The sequence below is a fragment of the Brachyistius frenatus genome, unplaced genomic scaffold (genome assembly GCF_029030835.1).
Source record: "Brachyistius frenatus isolate BFR_SWC_R1_liver_20210118 unplaced genomic scaffold, ASM2903083v1 Contig_376, whole genome shotgun sequence".
Classification (NCBI taxonomy): Eukaryota; Metazoa; Chordata; class Actinopteri; family Embiotocidae; genus Brachyistius; species Brachyistius frenatus.
Window position 1 is genome coordinate 30,001 of NW_027210975.1, and position 24,397 is coordinate 54,397.

The 24,397-nt window shown below is 44.3% G+C and overlaps 1 protein-coding gene across 3 annotated transcripts in view; it reads right to left on the reverse strand.

The window, feature by feature from the left end:
* Positions 1-24,397, reverse strand: part of fbxw4 (F-box and WD repeat domain containing 4) — a 41,259-nt gene that overhangs the window by 5,714 nt on the left and 11,148 nt on the right. For 2 of the 3 annotated variants that reach the window (XM_069724415.1, XM_069724413.1), the window contains exon 6: positions 11,265-11,330. The exons of the other annotated variant lie outside the window; for it this stretch is intronic. In XM_069724415.1, the coding sequence (XP_069580516.1) occupies positions 11,265-11,330 (66 nt within the window). The remainder of the gene's footprint in view (positions 1-11,264; positions 11,331-24,397) is intronic. 3 annotated transcript variants of the gene reach the window in all.

The window sequence follows — 24,397 nt, forward strand, 5'->3', positions numbered from 1 at the left end:
ATGTTTACAGAAGTCTAATTTTGTCATATTGTTATTTCTAATATCTGATTGTTGTCATAAACATTTTAGGGGATTTTTATTTATCTTCAACAAAGTGTGTTTATTGGTCTCCGTGTTAGAGTCCCTGCGTGTGTGTTGTCTGTGTGTTACTGGGAACCCATATAAACATGTGATGAATAAAGTGTGTTGTGTGTGTGTGTGTGTGTGTGTGTGTGTGTGTGTGTGTGTGTGTGTGTGTGTGTGTGTGTGTGTGTGTGTGTGTCCAGTTCCATGCAGCTCCATGCAGCACCATGCCCCTGTGATCACAGCTCGGCCCCGCTTGCTCCTCAGCTCTTGATTATTGGAGAATAACTTGCACTCAGCAGGGCAGATTATTGCAGAATAACTGTCTCTTTGTTGCCATTTAATACCCTCCATGACCGTGACTGTGTGCGACTCTCGCAAGTTTGATACCTGCCTCGTAGCAACCATTTAAAGGAGGCCGCCGGCCTTGGCGACCGAGCAGCCCTCTGCTTCGACTCGTGCCCCCCTCCCGCGCCCTGGAGCTCAATCCGCAGGCTTGGGCTGGTAATCCCCAAGCCTTACCCCAGGGGGCCTTCTTATTGGGCTGGGGTTTTCCCCACAGGGTGCCTTATTGGGTGAGAGCTTTCTCATTGCCAGGGTCTCATGACTAAGCCAGGGCCAATGGGGAGTCTGTGATGAGGCAGAGTTTGTGTCTGTGTGGGGCAGTTGTGGGGTAGTGACCCCTCATTTTCCCCTTACCACTAAAACTAAGGAGCTTAGCACATGCCACACAAAAAGAAACTCCTTCGAGCCAAAGGGATATGAGCCGGTCCATTCACGACTAAATAATGATGTCTCCATCGCAGCGCTGCCGCTGAAAAAAGATCATCAATTCATAACCTCTGAAATCCTTCAAACGGGATGATTACGATCCGCTGTGACAAAAAGGAGTCCAAAACAGTTACAAACACCTGTGAGAGGAAAATAAAAGCTTGGTTTCCATAAAATGTACCTGACATCTGTGCAGGGATCTTAAAGGCAGTAATAGCACCGTGCAACGAGCTGGTGCACCGTGCAAAACAGCAGGGATTCTCAAATTGGTAGGTCACTGGCGTTTATGGGCCGTGTGTGATTACAGGATGGAGGCATAAGCATATAATCTGTCAAAATGACCGTATCTGTTAGTGAGCAGCGGTGCGATGTTCTGATCTGACCATCCTTTCTGTCGCTCGTCTCAGTCCGTCATGTAAAATACCCGAGTATGACTGTCTGAGTCATAACCGGCCCGCGAAGAGTTAATGATGCACTCAGGAGAACACGCCAGCAGAAAGATCACAGGCTGGCTCGTGTCAGGTACTTAAAGTCATCAACTCCCATCTAGTAATGACACGCCGCATGTAGGTTACATTAGAAGAAGTGGGCGGAGTTCATTAAAGCCTCCTGTTTCAGGGTCGAAGGTCACTACTTTTTTGTAACATGACAAAAAAAAAGCTGCTGACATTTTTGACATGTTGACGTTCATGTCAGAAACGCTCCTATATATACTGTTCAATGTGAAGCAAATAAAAACTGTCAATTACACAACAAGTAGTTCTGACCCAGAGATCTGATTGGTCAACGTGCTCAAATCATGATGACATCACACCCTGCTCATCAATAGAAATATCACTATAGAATTAAAATTTAACTTCATATACGTTTCTACTTGTTCTAGATCTATTAAATGACCCATTTGGTGAAGTCGGGTCTCTTTTGGTCCTTTTTGGTCGCTCCGAGCACCCGTACCGTAACACCACGGATAGTCACGCACTTACAGTCCTAGAGGAGGCTAGCTGGACCGGTTTGGTTTGAACACATGACACGGAGCTAAAATGTTAAAAACACATGAGAACATGGATATCTTTGTTCATCAGATATCTTTGTTCCTCAGATATCTTTGTTCATCAGATATTTTTTTTCATTGATATCTTAGTTCATCAGATATCTTTGTTCATCAGATATTTTTTTTCATTGATATCTCTGTTCATCAGATATCTGCTCATCAGATATTTTTTTCATTGATATCTTAGTTCATCAGATATCTTTGTTCATTAGATATCTTTGTTCCTCAGATATCTGTGTTCCTCAGATATCTTTGTTCCTCAGATATCTTTGTTCATCAGATATCTTTGTTCCTCAGATATCTTTGTTCATCAGATATCTTTGTTCATCAGATATCTTTGTTCATCAGATATCTTTGTTCCTCAGATATCTTTGTTCACCAGATATCTTTGTTCATCATATATCTTTGTTCCTCAGATATCTTTGTTCCAACCAGACTGAACTAGCTGATCAGTTTAGTGTTTCTATGTTCTGTATTTATTCAGTTGGAGACTAGAAATCCTCTCTGTTGCTAGGTGGTTGCTAAGGGTCCGACTACTTCCTGGAGTAGGAAACATTACGTACGTTACATAAGTCTACTGACGCCACTGATTGTTTTCCAGTTGTTAGTCGTACCCGATCTGTTGCCATGGAAACAGACTCGCCCCACAAAAGGTTTTATATTTTGAGAGCGAATTGCCCCACAATGTGAACACCTTTAGATTATGTTTTATTGAGATGGTAACTTCTTGTATAATTGTCATATACTTCAGTGATGCTTGCTGATCTCAGTCCTGACCGCATCACTGTCGTGCCAATAATGCCGTCAAAACACACCCTCGTGTGTAATATTGCTTACTTAAGATGTAGTTGCAACTTGCAGTCAGTTTGTAATAAAATTAAATCAAGTTCTTCCACATTCAAATAAAAGGCAGCTGATTCTTTCTATTGTTGTTCAGCACATAACATGAATAGAACAAATCACAGTAAAAGACCAAAAACTACAATCTCTCAATGTCCTCTCAGCTTCAAGCTCACTGGTTCCAACTGAGGACGAAACTACAGTATTTAAAAACGGGGATTTTTATTCCACTCAGTAATTTATTCATTTTAATCTGCAGTTTTTTACAACTCACAATAATTCAATTCAAATGTATTTCTATGACACCCTAATCACACCACAAGTCTTTTCAAAGTCATCACAACAGAACCAACAAACACTCTGTTACTGTTGTACCTGCTATAGCTGCTCTGAGCTTGTTTTACTGTCACGGCAAGCTGTTAAAGACGGAGGTAACATTTGGATAAGTGGGAGGTTCAAAGGTCATGGGCGGACAAGAAAGAGGCCTCATGGGATCCTGCCAACCTGCAAAAGCCATCATGGAGGCGGTGCAGCTCACAGACATGAGAGGAGTTCAGGGGAAAGCAACACCACTCAAACCGAAACACAGCGGACAGACTGACCAACTGGTTCACTGGAAAAAGTGAAATAATAAATAACATCCACTCACTTCCTCCAGTGGCTCTGTTCCAGCCTATTACAGTAAATTTTGGTCATAACCAACCATCATCCATCAGTGATGTCATCAACCATCAGTGATGTCATCGTTGGTTTGTGAACGTTATGAATCCTCCAGTTCAGATTCTGTCCGTCACCATCTTTGTTAGTTCAGAGCGGTTTGGAGCAGGAAGTGACCATATTTGGACGAGTTGGGGGAGGAGCCAGCGGTGGAGCTGACCGATCTGATCGGAAACCTGACGATACTACGTCCCGCCCACCGATAGCTGTAACCTGACTGCACCACAGGCCTGTCAATCAAACAGACACGCCCCCAAAAACAGGTCTTCTTGAATCTTCTTTTCTAATGAATGAGGGATTATTTTCAGATGGACCTCCAGAAAACTAAGAAGAAGGAGTGACTTTAGCTAACAACACCGAGATAACTGATGGACACATTTTATTCACTTTGGATTTGATGAGAGAAGTTGAATGGGAGTCTATGGAGCCGGAGGCTTTTTGGAGCCGACCTCTAGTGGCACTCGCCGGTATTGCAGCTGAAGACACTTCTGGATCGGCCTAATTTTTTGGAAATGTCTTTCATTCTGCTTTAATAAAAAACAAAACTGCCTTCTTAGTTGTCCACACAGTTTTCCAGTTCAGTGAGGGATTATTAGTTCCATACAAGTGTCACATTTAGTTTGATGTACAACTCTGTTTCCAAAGAAATGTTGGGACGCTGTGTAAAATGTAAATAAAAACAGAATGCAATGATTTACAAATTAAATAAACCCATATTTGATTGCAAATAGAAAAAAGACAACTTGTTTTATGAAAAACATATTCTCAATTTGAATTTGATGGCAGCAACACGTCTCAACAAAGTTGTTCCAGGATCATGTTCACCGCTGTGTTGCATCACCTCTTCTTTTAACAACACTCTGTAAATGTTTGGGAACTGAGGAGACCAGTTTATTGAGTTTTGAAAGTGAAATGTGGTCCCATTCTTGCCTGATTTAGGATTTCAGCTGCTCAACAGTTCAGGGTCTCCTTTGTTGTATTGTTCATGTCCTGATGCTCCAGATGTTTTCAATGACTGACAGGTCTGGACTGCAGGAGGCCAGTTTATCAGCGGACTCTTCTACTAGAGAACCATGCTGTTGGAATACGTGCAGAATGTGGTTGGACGTTGTTCTGCTGAAATAAACAAGACCTTCCCTGAAAGAGACGTTGTCTGGATGGCAGCACATGTTGCTCCAAAACCTGAATATATCATTCAGCATTAATGCTTCCTTCCAGATGTTCAAGCTACCCATGCCATGTGCACTAATGCATCCCTGTACCATCACAGATGCTGGCTTTAGAACTGAGCTGATAACAAGCTGGATGGTCCCTCTCCTCTTTAACCTGGAGGATGCAGCATCCATGATTTCCAAACAGAATCTCAGATTGTGATCCATCAGACCTCAGGACAGTTGTCCACTTCACCTCAGTCCATCTTCAATGACCTCGGTCCAGAGAAGGCGGTGGTGTTTCTGGATCATGTTTCTATCTGGTTTCTTCTTTGGAGAGTTTTAACCTGCATTTGTGGACGCAGCGATGAACTGTGTTCACAGAAGATGGTTTTCACAAGTGTTCCTGAGCCCATGCAGTGATTTCCACTCCAGAATAGTGTGTTTTTAATGCAGTGCTGCCTGAAGGCCCGAAGATCACCACCATCCAATATTGGTTTCCAGCCTTGTCCCTTGTGTTCAGAGATTTCTCCAGATTCTCTGAATCTTTTAATGATATTATGAACCGTAGACGATGAAATCCACTAATTCTTTGTAGTTTTACGTTGAGGAACATTATTCTTAGATTGTTGAACTATTTTCCCAAACAGTCTTTCACAGAGTGATGAACCTCTCCCCATCTTCACTGCTGAGAGACTCTGCCTCTCTGAAATCATCTTTTTTTTATACCCGATCATGTTACTGATCTGCTGCCATGGTAACCTCATTAGTTGAGTTTTTTTTTTTTTTTTTTTTTATCTCAAAACTTTTCTAGTCTTTTGTTGACCCTGTCCCAACGTTTTTGAGACATGTTGCTGCCATCAGCCATCAAATTCAAAATGAGCACATTCTTTTCATAAAGCAATAACATTTCTCAGTTTCAACATTGGAAATGTTTTCAATAAAATATGGGTTCATGGGATTTGCAAATCATTGCATTCATTGGTTGTACACACAAAGTTGATTAGATCCTGTTTGTTAACCACCCGACGGCTTTGCTGTTGCTTGGTTTTCACCATTTCCCATAAAACAAGAGAAAAAAGTGAAAACAGTCCGACGCCAGACTGATGAAGACGAGGCCGATGGAACGTTTGTTGAATTAAAGCATGGTACACCGGAAATAAATTGTGTTCCTGTTTTAATGGACTCAACTACAGCTTGATGTAAAAATTGTCATCAAAATGAAGAAGAATCACCTGGAAGTCGTCCATTTCTGAGAGAAACAGTGACACTGCTTGAGAACGAAGCAGCCTGAGTGCAGAGTGGCAGCTACTTTGTGAGCTGGGCAGCCTGGAGGCCTCAGGGGGCACAGACTTAGTGATTGTTATGAAGGGGCAACTGACTGTGTGACACACAGGGTCTAAGTCCTGATTTAAGCCTGTCTGGCCTCACTGCAGGAGTCAGGTTGGCTTTAGGGGCCACACACACACACACAGGTTGTGAAAGGAATCATTAATGAATTGACAATGCTGAAAAAAATAGAAGAATCTGAGGGCATTATCCTTTAGTGAGGGGACAGCTAAAGGAAAGCTGTGTGTGTGTGTGTTTTTGTGACACAAGTGGTTGGAGACTCTTGTAAAGTTAAGTCTGAGCTCTAAAACAGTAGCCTGGGGATGCACTGGGAAACGGGCCTTGTGGTCAAAAGCCATCAGACAGGTGGAGAAAAGGAGCCCCGCTGAGGTTTTTACTCACTAAAACAAACAGAGGGGAGCCGAGGAACCTGCTGCACGTCCACCCAATTTACCCCACACCTCCGAGCCCACAACAAGGGCTGCAGGAATGTGAGCCTTCCTGGAGGAGACAGTGGAGGGGAGGGGCGCTGGCTACTGGGACCCGTCCACAATGAATGACCACCTTGGAAATGTCACATACACGCGTGCACTGCAAAGACAATATGGCTGCAATTTGTATAACAGAGCGTCCTCTCCCTGATGCAGACATTTAACCCAGCTCCTTTCAGAGGCAGGAATGTGAGGAATCTTAGCCCGGCCATTTGATTGTAAAAAAGGAGGGCTCCTTTTCAGAGGGAACACAGGGGAATGTGGGATGTGATGGTCAGGCTGCTTTCTCTTTGATGCCTTTTCCCCCTTCTGTGTTTAACCATGAGCGAAGACGGTGTGAAAAAGTCCGGGTGCTGCTCGGATGGCGCCCCTTGTGTGGGATCTCCCTCTGTACGGCTGATCAGAAGACTTCTTTGTCCCACCAAGACGCAAAAAAAAAAAAAGACAGAATTAATTGCAATGGGGGAAAAAGAGAAAGTGTTAAATGAAATAAAAATCAAAGCCACAAGAGCTGAATGGGAGCGCGGGCTTTACGCCCCCCACCCGTCCTCTCAGCCTGTTGGTGCCAACCAGAGGAAAACGATCCTCACAGGAGATACAACAAGTTACATCGACACATTTCTGAGCAACACTTTAAAAAAAGAAAAGAAGCTCAAACCACACGTCCACAGACTGCAGTAGTAAAGACGGTGAATTCACAGCAGGTGAGTCAGAAAGCACCGGTCGCAGGTAAACCTGAGAAACAGTTGTTCTTGGAGCTGACAGAATGAGACGCTGGAAACTTTCAGAGAACTTCTCACAGCTTGTTCAGGCATTGAAGTAAAATACAGTCTGTTATGGTTTGAAAAATGTCACAATTCAGGGTTCAGCATCAACAATAAAAACTAGTTGCTGCTTCCGCGGTGAGCCACGGCCTGTCAGAGCAGCACTTCCTGCTCGATCCAATATGAAACAACCCAACAGAGAAGACTTGTGTCTGTCCTCCGCCGCCAAACATCTCCCACAAAGACGCCACTATTTTGCTCAGAGACAGGAAGTGCGAGCTGGAATCCTTCCTGGAAGCGTGCGGTGTGTGTCTGTGATCTGGCCTCGGCAGCAGCTGTTTCGCTGGCTGCAGGTGGAGCAGCGTCCTGTTTATGATGTTTGGCTCAGATGAGCGTTGAATCAAAGGGCCGTGCGGTCGGGCTGATGCTCGGGGAGGGTGGGGCCGATGCTGGTGGGTGTGTAGGGGCGGACGGTGGTGTTTCTGGATGCAGCAGGTATCTGAAGGTGGTCATGAAGCTGTGGGTGAGTCAGTGTGTTTGTGTTCCTGCAGCTCACACCGAGGCGGTAAAACACAGGCTGTTCATTTCAAGTGGAAGGAAATCAGTCGAGAAACAAACCTTCAACAGCCGAACAAAGACAAAAGTGAAGTTTTAATCATCGAAGCGAAGGTCCAAAGGGAGACTCCGGCTTAAAAACCCCACGACAGACACGACCCCAAAACACATCTTTTTGAAGCTTATTCTATAATTAATGAGCGATTATTTTCAGACGGACCAGCAGAACGCTGATAATAAGGAGTGACGTTAGCAAATGACAGAAAACGTCATGAGGGAAGTTGAATGGGAGTCCGTCTTTGGAACTTCTGCATCGGCCTCATTTTTCAGAGCCGGAAGAAACGTCCACTTTTCTAAACAGTCTGCGGTCCAGATACTTTTGGTCTTCTCGTAAACACGCCGCGACCTGCTGAAAGTGGACTTTTCTTATTTTGGCGCACAGACGTGATGCTTGAAAAGCCCTCGTCAACGTCTTCGGCCTGAGATCACAGACGAAGGAAAACCTGCAGAGCTTTGGAGAGCGAGCAGACAGCTGAACACTCACCGAGGAAAAAAACTCAGAGGTGAGAAGCCCTGCAGGGCAAATTATCACTCCGATCACCCCGATCACTCCGATCACCCCGATCACCCCGATCACCCCGATCACCCCGATCACTCCGATCACCCCGATCACCCCGATCACCCCGATCACCCCGATCACTCCGATCACCCCGATCACCCCGATCACTCCGATCACCCCGATCACTCCGATCACCCCGATCACTCCGATCACCCCGATCACTCCGATCACCCCGATCACCCCGATCACTCCGATCACCCCGATCACTCCGATCACCCCGATCCTCTCTCACCATGCAGCTGCATCAGACGTAGAATCCCTGCAGCAGACTGGGAGTCATTCATTACAGAACTTATCTTTTATGTCTATGATAAAGTTTTTGTTTTTTTATGAGGAACGTTTTTTTAAATAAATGTCCTCAGCATCCCACAGAGAGCTGCCAGACATCCAACGGTCGGTAACGTGGCCACTGAACTGTATAATCTGTTCTCTTTAGATTCACTTCCATGTCAGCGGTTCAGCTCTTCATGTTTGGACTTCAGAGGACACGGAGGTCTGCTCCACCTTGTAACCACCACAGCTTTCCTTCCCACCTGCCGCCCTCAGTGCAGCCGGCCCACCCATCCCTTCCTTCCCTCTCCTTGTCTTCTCCCCTCCTCGGATTTCCAGGCCGTTTGGGAACAGGAAGCAGCTTTTTGTGTCGGCCTGTTTTCATTGGCCCAGGTGAAGCTGGGAATTACAGAAGCCTTGTCAGGGATGTATCAGGTTTAAGCCTGGCCTTTCAAACACAGGAATTTTCAGAGGCCCCTCACTGCTCGCTGCAGACTGGTTTCATGGTGTTTCATGGTGTCCTCCAATCAGGGCTCCAGGTGGAGGGCCGCGCTGCTGCTGCTGCTGCGCTGACACAGTCATGTTTTACATGGACATCAATAGAAGACATGTAGGAGCATGAATGTTCGGTTGGTATCAGGTGTAGATAACTGATAACCACAGTGGGTTTAACCCATAATGCACTGCAGTTCTGTGTCTCCTCCACAGACCGGATATAAAAGAGTTTGTAGCTTCAGGTCTGTAAAATGGTTTCTGATGCAGAAGTGTCTTCAGCTGCAATACCAGCGAGTGCCACTAGAGGTCGGCTCCAAAAAGCCTCCGGCTCCATAGACTCCCATTCAACTTCTCTCATCAAATCCAAAGTGAATAAAATGTGTCCATCAGTTATCTCGGTGTTGTTAGCTAAAGTCACTCCTTCTTCTTAGTTTTCTGGAGGTCCATCTGAAAATAATCCCTCATTCATTAGAAAAGAAGATTCAAGAAGACCTGTTTTTGGGGGCATGTCTGTTTGATTGACAGGCCTGCGGTGCAGTCAGGTTACAGCTATCGGTGGGCGGGACGTAGTATCGTCAGGTTTCCGATCAGATCGGTCAGCTCCACCGCTGGCTCCTCCCCCAACTCGTCCAAATATGGTCACTTCCTGCTCCAAACCGCTCCGAACTAACAAGATGGTGACGGACAGAATCTGAACTGGAGGATTCATAACGTTCATGAACCAACGATGACGTCACTGCTGGATGATGACATCACTGATGGTTGATGATTGAGACCTGCTGTCATCACGCTGCACTGAGAGTTGTACTGCTGTTCAGTGACATCAGGGGAACATCTTCATTCATGTCTGAAAAAAGTGAACACGACCGGCTGCTGCATGTTGATCTTTCAGTTCCTGTCAGCAAACACGGACTCAGAAAGAGCTTCTTCATGTTATCAGGGGACGTTTTAGAAACACGACACTGATGGAGATACTTCAGGTGGTTAAGTTCGAAATAAAAGACACTGAACTGTTCAGTTTCTGTGATCCTGGGTGATGAAGCGTGTCCTCCTCGGTTCCGCTCATGTTTCTGTCCTCACACAGCTGCACCTGCTTTTTCAGGACTCGCTCCTCAGAAATATTTCAAAAAGACTAAATTAGACTTTCTCGTGAGCTCTGCAGCCACATTTTGGACGTTTGTTGTCCATCCTGGTGCCGACATGAAGGTTATCAGCTGCTGGTAGACGTGACTGTGATTAAATGCTAAATTTTATATTTAAATTTTTCCCACCCAGATCTATAAATAACAAGGCCAGGAGTCAGGCAGTAGAGGGGCGGAGCTTCAGGCCTGCTTACACTGGATTACAGGTTATTCACACTTTTTGCTGTATTTTTGGTTTTTATTTCCAGTTTAGTTTATAATATGTTTTAAAAGTGGGTTTTTGAAAATGATGAGTTTAGTTTTTATTCAGTTTGGTGTTTGCTTCAGAAAAAGTCTGGAGTGATAAAAACTCAACAATAGAAAACGTCTCCACAGTGAGGACATGTGAACAACCAGCCACGATGCAACTGGAAAAACCAACAACGACAACAAGAAGAGCACACATACGGAGCGGTTCCTCTTGTTTCTGTTTTCCCTGAGAGCAGCTGGGTGCTCTATCGAGGGATTGTTCCCCTTTCAGAAATCTCCCCCTCTCATCAGTTGCTTCCTCCTGACTCCCGCTGCCATGACAACAGCTGTGGACAGCCTGACAACCCGCCACAGCCGCTGCCTGCTGATGTAAAACTGTCCTAATGTACAGCATGAATACTCATAAACTGACAAAAGTAAGGACAGCTTCTCTAGAATTTCAGTTTGGATTAGTTGTGTTTTTTTTGTGTGTGTAAAGCCGTGTTTTTATTTCAGTTAATGAGAATGTTTTTTTCCACATCTAGTTTGTGTCCTTCAGTAGTTTTTATTGCTGTTCTCAGCTGCTGCCAAGTAAAGAGTCAAAGAGTAACTGCATCTGATGACTTTGTCTCTTTTCTCTTTTTACGGTTGTGTAAAGGACAGCCACACTGAACCCTGTCTCTCTCTGTGTCCAACAACATCATCAGCACCTGACATCAACATCTGATGGACATCTGACAGGATCATGAAAGAGCACTGAAACAAATTCATGACTCACCGTTCAACGTCCCAGATACGAAGAGGGGAGGAGTCCTCGCAGCATGCAGTGCCTGTTACAAAGGAGCTGGGCAGAGGGACAGAGGGACAGAGAGACAGAGGGACAGAGGGAGACAGAGACAGAGGGAGACAGAGACAGAGGGAGACAGAGAGAGACAGAGAAAGTGTGAGACAGAGAGACAGAAAGAGACAGAGGGACAGAGAGACCGAGGGACAGAGCGACAGAGAGAGACAGAGGGATAGAGAGGGACAGAGAGACAGAGGGACAGAGCGACAGAGAGAGACACAGGGACAGAGAGAGACAGAGAGACAGAGGGACAGAGCGACAGAGAGAGACACAGGGACAGAGAGAGACAGAGGGGGACACAGACAGAGAGATATCTTATAAAGTGTATTCAAAGCAGCTCAAGTGAAACCCAGAGCAAACACTAACAGAGGGAATATGTTATTTTCTGGAATGTATTATTCATACAGCAGGAAGGTGGAAGTGACTGAAGAGAATCTCCACCTCGTTACTAACATGTCAGTCATTAAATCGGAGTCACCTGCAACTACAACTCTGTTTCCAAAAGAGTTGGGATGTAAAACAACCCTGAATGCAGTGATTTATTGAAAATAGACCAAAGACAACATATCAAGTGTTGAAACTGAGAAATGTTATTGTTTTATGAAAAATATGTGCTTATTTTGAATTTGATGGCAGCAACATGTTTTAAAAATGTTGGGACAGGATCATGTTCACCACCGTGCTGTATCATCTCTTCTTTTCACAACACTCTGTAAACGTTTGGGAACTGAGGAGACCAGTTTCTGGAGTTTTGAAAGTGAAATGTGGTCCCGTTCTTGCCTGATGTAGGATTTCAGCTGCTCAACAGTTCAGGGTCTCCTTTGTCATATTTCTTTATATTTCATGATGCGCCACATGTTATAAATGGGTGACAGGTCTGGACTGCAGGAGGTCAGTTTGGTACCAGCACTACCATCCTCTCCTATACTCACTTTTCTCAATCATGTTACTGATCTGTTGGCAATTAACCTCATTAGTTGTGAGATGTTCAACCAGGTGTTTCATAAAAAATCTTTACACAACTTTTCCAGTCTTGTTGATCCATCCCAACTTTTGTGAGATGTGTTGCTGCCATCAAATTCAAAATAAACGTATAATTTTTCATAAAACGATACAATTTCTCAGTTTCAACATTTGTTATGTTGTCTTTGGTTAATTTGAAATCAAATATGGGTTTATGGGATTTGCAAATCATTGTATTGTTTTTATTTACATTTTACACAGCGTCTCACAAACAAAATCAGATGTGAAGACGTCATCCAGGTGAGCCAGCAGCCATAAAAGGATGAAACATTTGGTTTCAGCTGCCGCACAGACTGAAGGGACGTTTTTAAATGTGTGACTTCATTTTAAATGATACAAGACACAGAAATGCAGCGATCCTCAGAGCAGAACAAAGAAAGACACCTTTAGAACATGTCTGACCACTGACAGCTTCAGATTGGATGTCGCAGCCGGCTCCACTACACCACACCTCCTCACTGGTTTCCACTTAACATGCACTTTACTGACTTCATTGACCTACAGGTATGACATCATCATGGAAGAGGTCTGTCTCTTCCTGTGATAGGGCAAGAATGAGAGCACAACAAAGGTGTTGTGGATGGGCGTGTTTCATAAGCAGCTGAAGAAGAAGAGGAGGAGGAGAGTGTGTTTTTGTCATGAGAAATTGTTTACTCTAAAAAAAAAAAACACGCCCCCAAAAACAGGTCTTCTTGAATCTTCTTTTCTAATGAATGAGGGATTATTTTCAGATGGACCTCCAGAAAACTAAGAAGAAGGAGTGACTTTAGCTAACAACACCGAGATAACTGATGGACACATTTTATTCACTTTGGATTTGATGAGAGAAGTTGAATGGGAGTCTATGGAGCCGGAGGCTTTTTGGAGCCGACCTCTAGTGGCACTCGCTGGTATTGCAGCTGAAGACACTTCTGGATCAGAACCATTTTACAGACCTGAAGCTACGAACACTTTTATATCCAGTCTGTGAGTAGTACACACACACACACACACACACACACACACACACACACACACACACACACACACACACACACACACACACACACACACACACACACACACACACACACACACACACACACACACACACACACACACACACTTGCCCCTGCCTCCATTCACACACATTGTTTCCCAGCAGAAGAAAGGAGAAGAGAACTACAACACTCGTGATCCTTTGATTGGAGTGGCAGGTTGGAATTAGCAGCTAGGTATGCACAGTGAATGACAGCATGTGGAGAGGGGGGGGCAGCGCTGAAAGGAGAGGGGAGGAGCGCTGTGGGACAGGGCTGACGGGGTGTGTTTGAGTGTTAGAGGGTGGGGTGGTGACCAGGGGTGCTGGTGGTAGGGGGGCTTCTGTTGGGCCGGGCCTGAGTCTCAGGGCTTAGTGCCCTCCTACAGGGATGACGGACAGGAGGGAGGGCCCGCCTTTTACACACACAGAGGTAGTTAGTGACAAATTGTGTTGCTGGATGAGTATACTGTAGACGGAGGCACAGAGAGAAAAAATAAACAATAATAATTCAGTTCAGTTGGATTTTTATCTCAGGAGACTTTACACAGAGAGGTCACAACCTCACATCATAGAGACTCATCAAATTAAATTATATTCTATTTTATTTATATAGCGCCAAATCACACTGCAGGTTATTTCAGGGCACTGAACACAGTAAAGCAGAACTTTACAGCATCATACAGAGGAACCCAACAATTCAACAATTCAACAATTCAACCCACATAATTTAGGATGGAAACAAACTCGTCTTTAAGGGATAAAAACCTCCAACAGAGCGAAGAAAGAACTCCCTCTTAACGGAAGAAACCTCCCACAGAACCAGGTTCAGAGCTGGAGAACATCTGCCTCGACTGGTTGGGGTGAGAGGAGAGCAGAGACAAACCACAGACTGGATATAAAAGAGTTCGTAGCTTCCGGCTCCGAAAAATGTAACTCCCTGCCTGGAAACCACGGTGAAGGAAGGACGCTATCAGCGCCAGCTGTGGTGGAGGTCAGGAAGCCCGTCAGTGTCTCACAGCGTACCTTCACTTGAAGGACCAGGGAGCAGGAATCAGGAGGATCTGTTGGCAGAAGCCTCTGATCCCATTAGTGGATCAGCTGTTTCATGACCTGAGAGACCTGAGAGGAGGCGGGTCCTCTTCCACAGAGCCGCCATGTTTCTACCGAAGCCCAGAAGGGACAAACCAGACACTGGATCTGGAGAGGGCCCCACAAGTTTTCATGTAACCTGAAGGCCCCTGTAGATTCTCCTTTAACTCCTCAGACAAGACAACAAGACTGCCGTCCCGTCGTCAGACGTCCTCGTCTTCAGTGTGTAGAAGCTGTGACACAAGTTGTCATAAAATTAAAAGGATATCCACTGCATGCTATAACCGAGCATGTTATGCTCATCCCAGTCTCTCTCGTAATACCCCTTTGTACCACAAGATGGTCCATTGATGTTGGACATGCAGTAGAACTTTTCACTAGTGACTCAGAGGAAGAGTTTAACTTCTTGTTCTGATCACAGACTGGATATAAAAGTGTTCGTAGTTTCTAGCTCTGAAAAACAAGGTCAATGCAGAAGTGCTTTAAGCTGCAATACCAGCGAGTGCCACTAGAGGTCGGCTCCAAAAAGCCTCCGGCTCCATAGACTCCCATTCAACTTCTGTCATCAAATCCAAAGTGAATAAAATGTGTCCATCAGTTATCTCGGTGTTGTTAGCTAAAGTCACTCCTTCTTCTTAGTTTTCTGGAGGTCCATCTGAAAATAATCCCTCATTCATTAGAAAAGAAGATTCAAGAAGACCTGTTTTTGGGGGCGTGTCTGTTTGATTGACAGGCTTCCTGCTCCAAACCGCTCCGAACTAACAAAATGGTGACGACAGAATCTGAACTGGAGGATTCATAACGTTCACAAACCAACGATGACATCACTGATGAATGAAGACATCACTGATGGATGCTGCAAAAAATAAAGTGGTTCCAGCACCTCTGAAATTGAAACTATAAATGTATGAGTGTCCATTGAGATCAGGTTCTACATTAGTTCTGGAAAAGGACCGGTGGGTTAAAAGGTCTGCAGCCGTCCAAACAGCAGGCATCACACACACGTACTGTCCAGTGAGGAGAGGGATGTGTGTGTGTGTGTGGAGGTGGGAGGGGGGGGGGCAGGACAGCACAGAGCTGTGGTGGTGGTGGTGGTGGTGGTGGTGGGGGGGGGCATCTAAGTGAGGCATTGAGGCAGCTGTCAGGCCCGTTAGCCGGCGCTGCCCATTGGCAGGCCCCTGGTAATTAGTGTTGGGTAAACTCATTTATGGCCCAAATGGGTCGGGCGGGGCCGGGACCAGTATGCTCGGTGGGTGACCTCTGACCCCGCTGACACAGGATACAATAGGGTTACGGTCACACTCAGTATCTGGACCCTATTACTCTCCATTACTCACATTACTCACCCCTCACTGGGCTGGGTGGGGGACACCGAGCGGACAATAAGAGAGCTCCCCCCTCGGCCCGCCTCGCTCCCTCACCCCTCTGAAGTGCCAGCCGGGCCTGAACCTGGGTCAGCGCTAGCACTGATATTATAGCTGCTAAGGTCAGAGCCTCTCTCGCCTCATGTGGGGCAGGTGTCCCCCGTAAACACACACACACACACACACACACACACACACACACACACACACACACACACACACACACACACACACACACACACACACACACACACACACACACACACACACACACACACAGCGTTGACTTCCATTCATTGTGAACAGTCTGACCCAAACTCTAACCAGAACCAACCAAACCAGGACCTCATGAGGTAATGAAATCACACACACACGAACACACAGAGTCATATCTCTGACCAAACAGAGCCCCCCCACACACACACACACGCGCGCACACACACACACACACACACACACACACACACACACACACACACACACACACACACACACACACACACACACACACACACACACACACACACACACACCTCTCATCATTAGCAGCATGCTGGGCCTCTGCTGCCGTTTGGGTAACCTCATCAGCTGGCTGTATTATCTGAGGGCCTGTGTGTCAGAGTCTCACACACACACACACACACACACACACACACACACACACACACACACACACACACACACACACACACACACACACACACACACACACACACACACACATATGCTGAAGGAGTTTCAGCTGCTTGTACAACATTAATCTGGACATAAACATTAACTGAATGAGAAACATTTGAAGGACAGATGAATCCACCTGGATCAGAAAAGTCCTCGTTGAAATGTATTTGCCAGTTTGGGGCAAAGCTTTGAAAGATTACGGTGAAATGGATTCAGGAGGTTGAAGGTTGGCCGACGGTCACTTCATCAGTCGGTCAGTGACAGACATTCACATTTAGAGGGCTGAAAACAACTTTTAGGACAAAGTAGGACAAACCATGACAACATGACAATGAGTTCCCATGGCAACTGTCAACAGTGAGGTCTGTGGATTACTCTCTGGAGTGCTGTTAAATTGGTCAAATTTAATTTGTTAAATTAAATCCACTTTGACTGTTAGTGTTGGGGGGTGAGGTCATTTCAGAGGGGAAATATGTGCAGAAATTTGACAAGTTAAAAACACAGACTGGATATAAAAGTGTTCATAACTTCCAGATCTGTAAAATGGTTCCGATCCAGAAGTGTCTTCAGCTGCAATACCAGCGAGTGCCACTAGAGGTCGGCTCCAAAAAGCCTCCGGCTCCATAGACTCCCATTCAACTTCTCTCATCAAATCCAAAGTGAATAAAATGTGTCCATCAGTTATCTCGGTGTTGTTAGCTAAAGTCACTCCTTCTTATTAGTTTTCTGGAGGTCCATCTGAAAATAATCCCTCATTCATTAGAAAAGAAGATTCAAGAAGACCTGTTTTTGGGGGCGTGTCTGTTTGATTGACAGGCCTGTGGTGCAGTCAGGTTACAGCTATCGGTGGGCGGGACGTAGTATCGTCAGGTTTCCAATCAGATCGGTCAGATCCACCGCTGGCTCCTCCCCCAGCTCGTCCAAATATGGTCACTTCCTGCTCCAAACCGCTCCGAACTAGCAAGATGGTGACGGACAGAATCTGAACTGGAGGATTCATAATGTTCACAAACCAACAATGACATCACTGATGGATGATGACATCACTGATGGCTGCTGATTGGTTAAAACCAAAACTATCTCCATGGTTAGAAATCACTGAGTCGAAGGCATGAAGCCTGTTTTGAATCTCGATGAACCAGCCCTTGAATGTACTTCTGCATTTAAAGATGGCCTCATCTCTTTATGAAAACCTCCAGTGAATACAAATTAAAGCACAGAAAAACTGTCAGGTGACATCTTAGGGCTTTTCATACTTTAACCACAGAACTGAGAGAAGATCATTTAGAAAACGACTTTCAATACTGACTATTTATTATTGATTATTATTTACATTTATCTTCAGTAAATGCTTAACAGTCGAGCACACCTGGTTGCTGCTTCCTGCAAAATACTGTACATTTTATATTTCTTATATTTGTATTGTAACTATTTCAGTTTTTATTTTTAGGTTTTGTAAATATTTATATATATTTTCTTGCTTAGGTTAGGGAGGACCAGCAAAGTAAGACTTTTTTTTAAAATTTTGTATAATGTGCATATGACAATACAATTCTCTTAATCTCTCAACAACAGACCATTTTAGGCGTTTTTGTCTTATGCAAATAAATGACAAAGAAAATACATGTATGTGTTGATATTGCGACTGAAACTTATTGACTGTGTTAAGTTGACATGGAAACCAGTGACTCACAGTCAGACACTCACATGACAAACTTCACGATGAATTCATGTTTCCATCTTACTCCAACTCGACATGTTTGCTAAATGTAAAAGTCTGCAGAAACAACATTTCACATGAACGTGCTGAACCTGCCTGCGACGGCACTTATGACGCCGAGAGACAAACGCATTCAGTTCTTGCCTTTAATGGCTGTCTTGACTTTTGTTCGTTTGGGGAGACAAGTCTTCTATTAGGAGGACATAATACAAACAAAAAGTAAGTCGGTATTTATCTCAGCCTCTGCCCCGACGACCAATTACACATGAATGCTGGAGAGCAGCCCACATCCCCGCTCTGGGAATGTGGAGGCATTTGGCTCTGGACTCCAGGGGCGGTTTAGCTTTTCCCCACCACCCCCGAACCTCCACCCCCTCCACCCCTGCCCCCCGTCAGAAAGAGGGTTGTTAATTTGTTGCGCTTGACCCCGGGCTTTGTGCCTGACGTGTATCTAGTTTGTAAAAAGTGCTTTTATCTGCTTCTAAATATGTCTGGGCTCAAAGGGTTATGATGCTTTTATATTGGTCAGGCAGGGAGACAATGGCCAAAGGGTGCAAGTGGTGACCCCCACCCCTCCTGCACACACTCCCTCGCCCTCTTTCACTCCCAGCCTCCCGTCCCTGCTCCCTCTGGCCCTTTACACACCGATATGCATGGGCAAACATTTGCATGCACACAAACATGCACTTTCTCTCTCTCACAAATTCCCACTGTTATGCATGGACACACACACGCACGCACGCACGCACACACACACACACACACACACACACACACACACACACACACACACACACACACACACACACACACACACACACACACACACACACACACACACACACACACACACACGCACGCACATATGCCCGGACTCCGTTGTCCAATCCCCACCCCCTGTGGCCCTTTTGGCTTCTGTTTGTGTCTCCTGTGTGTAGGGTCACCAGGACATTCCTCAGCCGGCCCCTCGGCTCTGCTCAGCCGGCTGGAACAGACCAGGACCCAACACAAGCGTCCGCACCGCGCCGCGCACGCACGCACGCACGCACGCACACACACACACACACACACACACACACACACACACACACACACACACACACACACACACACACACACACACACACACACACACACACACACACAAGCCTGCCTCCTCAAAATCATGTTTATATACAACCAATTTGCAACAGTTAATGCATTCTGCAGAAAACGCGACTTGTTCTATTAACAAGTGAGGAAATGTCGCTTTCATCATTTATTTTTGCCAATCTGCAATTAATGTTTGTAGTGAATGTGTTAGCTTTGACAAAATATTGGTTTCCCATCAAAACTGTTGCAGACCAATATCCAGTAACTACATTACTAGACGTCCTTATAGTTCTGTTCAGGTATTGTTGGGTGAAAGATCGCGATGCACGTTAACAGAAAAGTCCTCGTAAATTGTGTAAAAATACATGAAAATACACTATTGGTGAACAGCAGCCACTGTATAAACTAATGCCGCTATTAATGCTCATACTCTGATCTAAAAGGTTAACTCTGCTCTAACAGATTAACTCTGATCTAAAAGGTTAACTCTGATCTAACAGATTAACTCTGATCTAGCAGATTAACTCTGATCTAAAATGTTAACTCTGATCTAACAGATTAACTCTGATCTAAAAGGTTAACTCTGATCTAACAGATTAACTCTGATCTAACATATTAATTATGCTCTAACAGATTAACTCTGATCTAAAAGGTTAACTCTGATCTAACAGATTAACTCTGATCTAACATATTAATTATGCTCTAACAGATTAACTCTGCTCTAACAGGTTAACTCTGATCTAACAGATTAACTCTGCTCTAACAGATTAATTCTGCTCTAACAGATTAACTCTGATCTAACAGGTTAACTCTGATCTAACAGATTAACTCTGATCTAACAGATTAATTCGGCTCTAACAGATTAACTCTGATCTAACAGGTTAATTCGGCTCTAACAGGTTAACTCTGATCTAACAGATTAACTCTGATCTAACAGATTAATTCGGCTCTAACAGATTAACTCTGATCTAACAGGTTAATTCGGCTCTAACAGGTTAACTCTGATCTAACAGATTAATTATGCTCTAACAGATTAACTCTGATCTAACAGGTTAACTCTGATCTAACAGGTTAATTCGGCTCTAACAGGTTAACTCTGATCTAACAGATTAATTATGCTCTAACAGATTAACTCTGATCTAACAGGTTAATTCGGCTCTAACAGGTTAACTCTGATCTAACAGATTAATTATGCTCTAACAGATTAACTCTGATCTAACAGGTTAACTCTGATCTAACAGATTAATTATGCTCTAACAGGTTAACTCTGATCTAACAGATTAATTATGCTCTAACAGATTAACTCTGATCTAACAGCTCTAACAGGTTAACTCTGATCTAACAGATTAATTATGCTCTAACAGATTAACTCTGATCTAACAGGTTAACTCTGATCTAACAGATTAATTATGCTCTAACAGGTTAACTCTGATCTAACAGGTTAACTCTGATCTAACAGGTTAACACTGATCTAACAGGTTTTTTAATTTATAAATATAAATCTGAGGTGAATTTGAAATAATTAAAGTGATACTGCTGAAGACAAAGCTGATCAATGACTATAATTAGAGGCTCCACATACTTTCATTACAAAACGAGTCTTATCCATAACTGAATAAACATGAATAAATTACAGATATCTGTAATTCTCACGCGACTCCCAATTGATCCGAGCTAAACTGTCCTGCTGACATTAGAGGACTTGGATTGAGTCAGGCGTTGTGATTTGTGCTCTGTGGTCCATCAAAAGCTCTTTCATGTTACAATGAACTGCCCCAGCAATACAGTCCTACAAATATATTATGTCCACATTTTGAAACCTTTTTTCCATTTCTGAAGATGTAACCTGCACAAGCAGACCACAAGAAATAACAACTATTGAAAGTAATTCCCCTATGCTTTTATCTATATGATGGATGAATGGATAGATTGATACTTTATGGATAATTAGATGACTTATTAAAATACTGTGACATCCCTGTAAAGTCCATATCACAGCCTTCAGAAAGATTCAAACCCATTTAAGACAGTGACAATCCACAATAATTGCTGATATTTCGTGTGAGTCGGTGAAAGGAGGTCTCTGTGACAAGTGTTTGTATGGTCGGGGTCAGCGAGGAGCGCGACTGACAAGTTTTAAATTGGGATCCAGCAGAAGCAGAGCTTCACTGATCACAGAGCTTTCTGCTGCTCAAAATGTGGTGGGAGTGACGCTCATTAGGATAATGTGCTGTATGGATAACCCTGCCGACAGTATGCAAGACACACTCCCACGCTGCCCGCATCCAGCCACACACGGAAACTTCAACACGACGTACAGAGCTTCCACTTCGGAAGTCTGGATTTACTAAATATACAAATGAAACGAGTGGAAGACATCTATAAGTTAACCGACTGGACACTCAACATCCTAAAACTTTTACTTGTACAAACCAACATTCACTAAAAACAATATGTCACAGAAATCTACAGCAACACAGTCAATGCTCAGAAAATAAGCTGATAGAAAACACATCGTTCAGTAATTATTTCACTCATATTTCATATATTTGCTCTTCTGGCTCCAGCTGGTCCGCTAGGATGTCCGTACAACACAGTCAATATAATAATCACCATCATCATAATAATAATAATGATAAACACATAATCCAAAGATCTAAAGACGTGACTCTTTTGGAAATTGTAACAGAAATATTAGTGAAAAATATGTTCATATTTTACAGAGTGATGTTACCCAGATAGGACGTAAACATTTACCAGCTGCTTTATCAGACGCTGTTTAACACAGTTCAGAGGACATCTGATGGGTTTAGTGGACAGTTCTGAATCATCATAGAACTAATAATAATAATAATTAATAGAACTGACGGCATGGAACAATAACTTTTGCATAATGTGGCTAACTATTTGTTTCCCTATAAGCATCCAACAATGACACTTATCATCGTTCCACTGTTTTATGAACTCAGATCACCTTCACATGTTCGGACTCAGATGCAACGGAGAAAACCAGTTTGTTCGTAGCGGATCAGAAACCTTTACGCATCCCTTTCTCTAGTTTGTTGTTTGTTTGTTGTTTTTGCTCATTTTTTGGGGTTTCTTGCTTCTAAATTCATTTTCTGTATTATGTTCTACTTATTATTTATTTGTGGTTCATTTGTTGTATTTAGTATGTTTGTGCTTTAATGTGTTTTAATGTGTAATGTGTTTGAATCATAAAAAAACAATGACAACTTCTCTGTTTTACCTCCATTTCTGTCACTGATCAGTGCACATCAACAATGTTGTTAATATTGTGCAGTTAATAAATTATCAGAATTGTAAACAATAATTCAATACTGAGTTTCAGCCCTGATAGTGATATTCATTTAAAATGTGATCATCCCTGTTTATAGATAAAACAAACAAGTAACGTGAATAAAACCACCAACAGGTTGTTTTATGTTGAGTGCAGCTCTGCTTCTCTGCTCATCAACAGTTCAGTGAGATGAAACCCAACAGCAGAGCTATCATAAGTAACATAAACAATATTCTAATGAACAGGAAAAAATATTTCCCGCTCTTTAGTGCTTTGGTTCAGTGCGTTACTCGGCCGTTAAACTTCAGCTGTATGAATGAAACAAACGTGTGTGTGCTTGCTGATATATTGTGCCGTAGATGTCCATCAATAATATTATTGTGAGAATATCAGACTCGTCTTCGTTTCTCTTCTACCAGCTGCAACATGATGTGTCTTTTTAAAAAAGAAATAGAAGGAAACAGTCTTCTCTGGTAAACCTAAGACCTGAGAACACCTGTATGAGGCCAGCGTGTAATGAGAGGTCTGGATGTGTGTGTGTGTGTGTGTGTGTGTGTGTGTGTGTGTGTGTGTGTGTGTGTGTGTGTGTGTGTGTGTGTGTGTGTGTGTGTGTGTGTGTGTGTGTGTGTGTGTGTGTGTGTGTGGTGTGGTTGTGTTTCTCTGTGTTTATGTGTGTAATAAGTGTGGGGCATCTGCAAGGTGTGTCTCTCTTCGGGGGAATGTGTGTCTGCATGAGGCTATCTGTGTATATGAGGAATGTAAGGTGTGTGTGTGTGAGTGTGTGTGTGTGTGTGTGTGTGTGTGTGTGTGTGTGTGTGTGTGTGTGTGTGTGTGTGTGTGTGTGTGTGTGTGTGTGTGTGTGTGTGTGTGTGTGTAATGAGGGGGTTCAGAGGGAGCTGTGATTATTCTTGCCTCCTGCGGTGCGGGTCCTCTGGCTCTGTGGGCCCCAGGGAAAGCACCCTGTATTTAGCGTGTGGGAACGCACATTCTGCCCCCTTATCGCTGCATTGTTGCAGCCTCGCTCTTTTCTTCTCTTTTTTTAACTAATTGAATTCTTGACTCCTGAGCCACAGGGACGGCTCGCAGAGACCAAAGAGAGAGACGTGAATTTGGGGCTTTTTCTTGCGGTTGAGTGGGGCAGAGCAGTGGGGGTGAAATTGGAGTGCGTGAGGTTGGGTGGCGGCGGCGGCGGTGGCGGCAGGAGGGTGGTGGGGGGGGGGGTGCAGTCAGAGAGGGCTGGCCGAAGCTGGCTGGGTGGCTGCTGTGGCGTCACCCTGTACTTACTGGAGGTCAAAGGTCATTCCTCCCCTGGTGGTGGTGAGAAAGTGGCGAATCGGGGACGGTTTATCCAACAATCATTTTCTCCTTTTGGAAACTTTCAAAGGCGCGTTTGGCCCCGGCGACATCTTTGTAGTTGTGCTTGAGGAATTCGAGACAAAACAACCCCCTCCGCCTGTTCTCACCTCTCTTCGGGGTAGCTTCTCCCTTCACTGGCCGCTGCCCACCCCCCCTCCTCTCTACACTACTGGTCAGTGTAGCATACCCCCCCCCCCCCCCAACCCCACCAGCTCCATGTCAACGTACCCGCACAGTGTGGCAGGAAGCTGGCACGACTGAGCATCAAAGTCAAATGAACAGGAAGACGTTGATGCTGCTTTATTTCACAGGACTCTGACTGTACGTTTGTTTACTGTGGCTTCAAACAGACGTTCAGTCAAATACATCAACAAAGAACTGCACTGAAAGGATCTGCTGCTAAATATCAATTTGCTCCAGAGGCGATTT